This window comes from Asparagus officinalis, chromosome 10 (assembly GCF_001876935.1).
Source record: "Asparagus officinalis chromosome 10, Aspof.V1, whole genome shotgun sequence".
Taxonomy (NCBI): domain Eukaryota; kingdom Viridiplantae; phylum Streptophyta; class Magnoliopsida; order Asparagales; family Asparagaceae; genus Asparagus; species Asparagus officinalis.
In genome coordinates, this window is record NC_033803.1 from 27,119,133 (window position 1) to 27,126,700 (window position 7,568).

At 36.4% G+C, this 7,568-nt stretch overlaps 1 protein-coding gene across 1 annotated transcript; it reads left to right on the plus strand.

Moving 5' to 3' along the window:
- On the plus strand, positions 2,315-4,753 carry LOC109826266 (cytochrome P450 71A1-like). Its single transcript, XM_020393271.1, has 2 exons — positions 2,315-3,256; positions 3,951-4,753. Exons 1-2 carry the CDS (start codon positions 2,363-2,365, stop codon positions 4,563-4,565), a joined length of 1,509 nt encoding a protein of 502 aa, XP_020248860.1. The 5' UTR covers positions 2,315-2,362; the 3' UTR covers positions 4,566-4,753.

Here is a 7,568-nt window from a genome sequence, read left to right on the forward strand (position 1 = left end):
TTTTTGCAATTTATTTGATATTTTTAAACTTGGTTTAAAGTTGAGCTTTTCTGTGCATTTCAGATCTGTGCACGTTTAGTCGACTCATTAGTCGACTCATGAGTCGACTCATAAGTTGACTCACGAAGTGCAGCGGAGTTGTGATTTTTCGTCTGCTGAGTCGGCTCATATAAGTCGACTTATCAGTGAGTCGTTGCACAATAACGGCTAGATTTCTATTTTGTTTTTATAGGTTTTTGGTCTTTTTCTTAGGGTTTTTGCTGATGTTTTGGGTTCCTATAAATACCCCATTGCTCTCATCTTTCATAACAGCTAATGAAATATTTTAAATAAGTTTAAAGAGTTTTTAACAAGGGTTTAAAGTTTGTTTAGAGCTTGTTTAAAAAGCTTTTAAGTATTTGAGAGTTTGTTTTGTGAAAATAATTTCACAAGGGCTTGAGGAAGATCATCCATCGGTGTTTGAGCATCCAACTCTTCTCCCTCTCTCTCTCTCTCTTGATCTATGGAGAAGTTTTTCTTAAACTCAATTCTAGCATTTTATATGTTTGATCTTAATTTCATAAGCTAGATTTCATATTGAGTTTAAATTGAATTTATTGAATCTCTTTGTTCACACACAACCATTGAGCTTATTGTATTTACATTCATAGTATATTTGGGTTGTGGGATTATGACATTGAGTGTGAGCTTATATTGTGTTCTCATCCATATTAGAGAACAAATCATTTGTTGTGAGCTTTAATTGTGAGGAACAATTTGTAATACACTAGTACACCAAGAGGAGTTTGTGGTGAGGACGGAGTCGATACCGAGAGGAGTGGTGTCGGTAGCCTAGTGAGAGGTGATAATTCCGAGTACTTGAGAGAGTCGATACGTGAGGACCAACACTTGAGGTGGTAGTTAGTGTAGTTATATTGTGATTGTGAACGTTGATCGGTGAGCGTTAAAAACCGATATTGTGTGGTGTAAACGTTTTCGGGTGATTGTTAAAAACCCGGTGTGATAGTGAATTTCTCCCCAGGAGTGGGGAGCGGAGACGTAGGACGGGAGGTCCGAACTCCGTGATCATATTGCTTGTTTGAGTTTGGCTTGGCGCACTTATATTTGTGAACATCTTTATTGCCACTCTCATTGTTTATTTCATCCACTATATTGTTTATATCTTGTTTCACCCTTGTGTTAGTTTCATATCCTTGCATAGTTATCTTGTTACATATCATATTTGCTAGGATATTTGTTAGTAAGTTTTAATTGGCTTTTAAATCGGATTAGATTGGCATAAACTCTATTCATCCCCTCTAGGGTTCTTTCATAGCGACCGTAGGGTCTAACACTCTTATACCCGATAATGACGCATCCGTGTAGACGACAAAGGTCTTATCACTGCTCGGGATAATTAATACCGGTGCTGTGTCAACCTAGCCTTCAAGGTCTCAAAAGCTTCCTGGTACTCCTTTCTCCAAACAAACTGTAAGGACCATGAATTTTAAAATATTTAATTATGATTTTTAAACTAGTGTTTATATTTTTCTCGAATTTCTACAAATTTTTATGATTTAAAGTCTAAGTTTTATATTTATTTAAATGATTTAAATATTTTATAAATTTATTTAGTGCAGTAAATATTTCTGGAATTTATCCGTTGATTTACCGATTCTATTACATATCATTTTGAATAATACATGGTATTATTATTATTATTATTACGTATATTTAGCGTACAAAAATCTTAAGGATGCTGAACATATCATGATCAATATAAGCTTAAAGTCAAATAAACTTTTGTTCCTACATTGAATGCGGATGCAATAATAAACAAGTGGACGTCCTGAATTAACAAAAAGTAATGGGCTAGGATCAACGGAAGGAAAATGTTTCCTTTTCCTTTTTTTGTGTGTTACAGGGAAAGCATATCAGATAATCTCAACACATCGCCATAAATTTTGTGGTCAATTTGTTTCCGGACTGTGTGTAATGCTAAGACGAGCAAACACATCCAGATTCAGAGCCCTTACGCAAACACCCATTTCAACTTGATAGTGACATATAAGGTTCACAAACTCTTGACACGACATAAGCTTATAGTTAAATAAACTTTTGCTCTCCTCCAATGAGTGAGGATGCAGTGATGTGCAATATCTCAGGTGGCCATGGAGAAACGTTTCATCCCAAGGTGAAAGAAAAACTGATGTGAAACTTGTAACATATTTCCACTAATAAAGATAAAGAAATTGTGTGGAAGAGTCTTACTTCAATTCACAAACTAACCAACCGACAAATATCTCTATTTTCATCTTTATCAAATATATAGAAGCAAAAGCATCAACAAAGAGGAGAAGCGCTACACTATCATCTCTTCAAAATGTCCGAAACATTTATACTTGGTCTTCTACTCTTAATCTCTCCTCTTGTACTGCTGCTTCTGAGCATGAAGAGAACAAATTCAAACAAGCTCAATCTCCCTCCATGTCCACCAAAACTTCCCTTGATAGGCAACCTCCACCAGCTTGGCTCGCTCCCTCATCGTTCTCTCCATTCCCTATCAAACAAGCATGGGCCTATCATGCTTCTACAACTTGGTCAAGTTCCCACCCTCGTCGTCTCTTCACCAGAAATCGCGTGTGAGATCATGAAAACTCAAGATATCATATTTGCAAGTAGACCACCTTCAAAGATCATGGCGACTCTTCTTCATGGAAGCGATGACATAGCATTTGCACCCTACGGAGAGTATTGGAGGAAAGCAAGAAAGGTATGTGTTACTCATCTCTTGGGTACCAAGATGGTCCAATGTTTTCAACACGCACGAGAAGAAGAGGTAGAGTGTATGATGGCCAACATATATGAAACGTCCCAAAGATATGGTTATGTGAATATGGGCAGCATACTGAAAATGTTTGCTACTAATATTGTCACTAGAGTTGTCTCCAACGACCTCTTTAGAGATCAAGAAAAGAAAAGCATGCTGCATACACATATTGAGGAGAGCTCTGCTCTCATTGGGGCTTTTCATCCTGCCGACTTCTTCCCACTGATTGGTTGGCTTGATATCTTCAGTCTGGATTGGCGGGCAAAGAGAAATGCTAAGAGATGGGATAACATTCTTGAGGAGGTTATCAACAATAAGGCTAAGCGGTTGAAGGATGACGTTTCTCATAACAACAATAGAGATTTTGTCGAAGTATTGCTCTCACTTGAGAATGACCCTAGTGTTGATTTTCCATTTACAAGAGGAAACATCAAAGCAATACTAGTGGTAAGTTTTTAACGTATTTCTTATCATAATATTTCGGTTTAATTGCGGATTAACCACCTGCTATCGCCAAAATTGAACTTATTTCCCCTACAGTTCTGTTGATTCAAATAGAGCCCCTGAGTGAAATTTGTGCACCCTTTTTAGGTGGTCTACCTACAACAACTGATTTTTCACTCAGGTAACCTATCTGCAGCAACAAAACTTCAAGGGTAGAATTTTAATTTGATGCTAGGAGCGGGTATCCGCGTATTCCTAAAATTTTATGATGTTACTCATTTTCCCGAAAACCACCTTTTTGAAATAAGGTTACTATATAGAAATCACTTTTGCATGTCAATTAATAACCTTTAAGAAGATACATTGGTGGTGCAAGCAACCTCCATCATCTACTTTCTGGTAAAACTTTCTCTGATATCGTAAATTTTCCTTGAAAAACGCATGTTGAAGACACATGGCGTTGGTAGTTAGGATATAAGTCATGTGAGTTCAACTGAGTATTTTAAGTTTGTTATTGGGATTTCAGAGAAAATTTGAGCAGAAAGTGGGTCAAGATGGTTGGTTGCACCAGCCCCTTGAAAAGAGGCTTATATTTAGTTGACAATCAAAGGTGATATTTGTATAGTGTCCCCTTTTTAAAGATGGTTTCCGGGAGAAAATCATGGTAACTTTAAAACCTAACGTGAGATTTATATAGGATATGTTTGTTGCGGGAATTGATACATCATACATCACACTTGAATGGAGTATGGCAGAACTCGTTTGCAATCCAAAAGTCATGAAGAAACTTCAAGATGAGGTGAGAGGCAAAGCAAGAGGCAGAGACATGATCAGAGACGAAGATTTGAGCAAGATGAGCTATTTAAAATCAGTGATAAAAGAGGTTATGAGGCTGCATCCTCCTGGTCCATTGCTGCTCCCTCGAGAACCTACAGAAAGTAGTGAATTATCAGGTTATAAAATACCCAAGAATACAAGAATCATCATCAACGCTTGGGCGCTTGCAAGAGACCCAAAGTTTTGGGAAGAACCTTATGAATTCAAACCTGAAAGATTCATGGACAGTTTGATAGATTTCAAAGGAAACGATTTCCAGTTCATTCCATTTGGTGCAGGTCGGAGAATTTGCCCGGGCATGAACTTTGCAGTGCACAACGTAGAGCTTGCACTGGCGAATCTTGTGAACAGGTTTGAATGGTCAATGCCAGAAAATTTGTCAAGGGAGGATCTTGATATGAATGAGACCCCTGGAGTTACATCTCGCAAGGAGCAAACACTTGATCTTGTTGCTAAATTCTTAGCTGTGGGGTAAAGACTGGTACATAAACAAGGAGTACTTAATATGTATGTACTAATTATAGACATAACACACGCTGTTGGTAGTCTCTGAACTCTTTACCTCGTCTGCTACGCTAGGTGCATGTGCTACTAGGTCTTATTACCCGTACCATCGAACAAGTTTCAATTTGTCTCTTCACTCAATGTTAATGCTGTTGTAATTGTTGCTGTGTATCTTGTTAGAAGTAATTTGTAATTCTCTAGAACACTCTACAATAATCTTGTAATATGCAAAGATTCTAGAAATAAGTAGGCCTAGAAATATGATGCAAATAAGATATATCTAGAAGAGTGGTGTATTATACAATACTCTAGAATGTTTCATATAAAATATCTATGCTCTAGATAGTTCTATATGTGCCTATAAATAGGCAATGGATGTAAGCATTGTAAACAAGCTTTGAAGCAATTCATACAAAGTTTCTTCAAGTTCTTAGCCTCTTTATATTTTCCTTCCTATTTCCTCCATTCTCAATCCATCCCGCTTCCTCAACTCCAACAAATTTGGTATCAGAGTCATCCTTTCCCACCTCAAATCAATCTTGAAAGCATTTAACCTTTCACTACCATTCTAAATGGCAGCCTCATCAGCAATTGCCCTTTCTCTTTTCAATTACTCTCAAAACTTAGTCCCCATTTTCGACGGCGAAAACTATGACTTCTGGAGCCTCCAAATGAAAACACTATTCATCTCTCAAGAACTTTGGGAGCTTGTCGAAGAAGGCTATGAAGGTCCAGATGACTCAGCAATGTTAGCATCATGGACACCAGCAAAGCAAAAGGAGTATAAAGAGAACAAGGATGCGAAGGCACTTCTCTTTATCCAACAAGGGGTAAGCAAAGCAATCTTTCCCCGAATAATGTCCGTGTCAAAATCAAAGGATGCATGGGACATACTCAAACAAGAATTCAAGGGCTCCGATAAGGTAATCTCTATCAAACTACAATCTTTATGGAGAGACTTTGACAACATAAAGATGAAAGATAATGAATCTGTGAAAGAATTTTCTGATAGAGTTACCTCAATTATTATTCAAATTAGAAGCTATGGGGATAAAATAGAGGATAAGAAGATAGTTGAGAAGATACTAAGAAGTCTTTCCCCTACATGGGATCATATTATTGCTGCCATAGAAGAATCTAAAGACTTATCCAAAATTAAGTTTTTATGAACTAATGGCTTCTTTGGAGTCACATGAGCTTAGAAGAAGCAGATTTTCAAGCCAAGAGGTGGAGCAAGTGTTTCAGTCAAAATTAATATTTTCAAGGAAAGGAGGAGATAGAACTAAAGAAAATAAAGAAAGAATATTTTCTCAGAAAGTACAAGATGGAAGAGGAAACTATCATGAAAGAAAGTTTGGGAGATAAGGAAAAAGTAATGAGAGAGACAAAGATTTCTCAAAAGGTAAGTCTACCTCCTATTGTAAAATATGTAATAAGTCTGGACATAACACATACAACTGTAAGTTTAAATGCACAAATTGTAGAAATGTTAATCACTCCCAAAAAGATTACTGATATCAGAAAAATAATGAAGTCCACTATACAGAAGTAGAAACCGATCACCTATTTTATTCATATTTTAATGCACAATCAGAAGAAAAGGATACTTGGTATTTGGAAAGTGGATGCAGCAATCATATGACAGGAAATAAAAGCATCTTCGTAGAGTTGAAGGATGGAGGGAAGCTCTCAAATAAAGCTTGAAGACGGAAAATTAAAAAACATTGTAGGAAAGTGAGTGATAGCAGTCTAGACAAAGGGAGGTAAGATGAAATACATCTCAGATGTTCTTTATATTCCGGGGCTAACTCAAAATTTACTTAGTGTGGGACAATTAATCCAAAAAGGATATGCAATTAATTTCTTTAAGAATGAATGCATAATAATAGATGATAAGAATAAGCAAATAGTGGCTAGAACAAAAATGGCTCCTAACAAAGTTTTTCCCTTAAAAATGTCTAAAGAATCTTGCACTCAAATCAGAAGAAAATAATGATTCTCTATTATGGCATCAAATATATGGCCACTTAAATTTCAAGAGTCTAAATTTGCTGAAAAATGAAAAATATGGTGATAGGACTCCCACACATAAATAAAGAAGAAAAAGTTTGTGAAGGATGCATTTATGGAAAAATGCATCGCTTACCATTTACTAAAATATCTTGGAAAGCAAAAGCCCCATTAGAATTAGTGCATTTTGATGTTTATGGCCCAACACAAACCCCATCATTAAATGGAAGAAGATATTTCTTATTATTTGTTGTTGATTATAGCAGAATGATGTGGGTATATTTCTTAAATGCAAAATCAGAAGAATTCTCAAAGTTTATTGAGTATAAGGCTCTTGTAGAAAAGCAAAGTAGCCACAAATTGAAAGTTTTGAGAACTAATAATGGAGGAGAGTTCACTTCCAATGAATTTCAAAATTTCTGTAAAAAAACATGGAATTAAAAAGGATCTAACAACAAGGTACACTCCACAACAAAATGGAGTAGCAGAAAGAAGAAATAGATCAATTGTGAAGATGGCGAGGAGCATGTTAAAAAGTAAAAATCTCCTAAAAAAATTATGGGCTGAGGCAGTATATACAGCAGTCTACATCTTGAATAGATCACCAACAAAAGTTGTGCCAAACAAGACGCCATATGAAGCTTGGTATATGCGAAAGGCGAAAGTCGATTTCTTTAAGGTATTTGGTTGTATCGCCTATGCACATAAACCAACACAACTGAGGAGGGAAAAGTTTGATAAAAAAGGAGAAAAACTCATCTTTATTGGCTATAGTGAAGAATCCAAAGCCTACAGATTATACAATCCTGATACTAACAAATTGGTGGTCTCCAGAGATGTTATCTTCAGTGAAGCAGGAACATGGAATGGTGAACCTCATCAAACCTCAACACCAAGCATCATTGAAGAAGAAACAAGGGGAGCCACGTCATATCAAGATTCTCCTAGTCCAAGATCCTCAGAT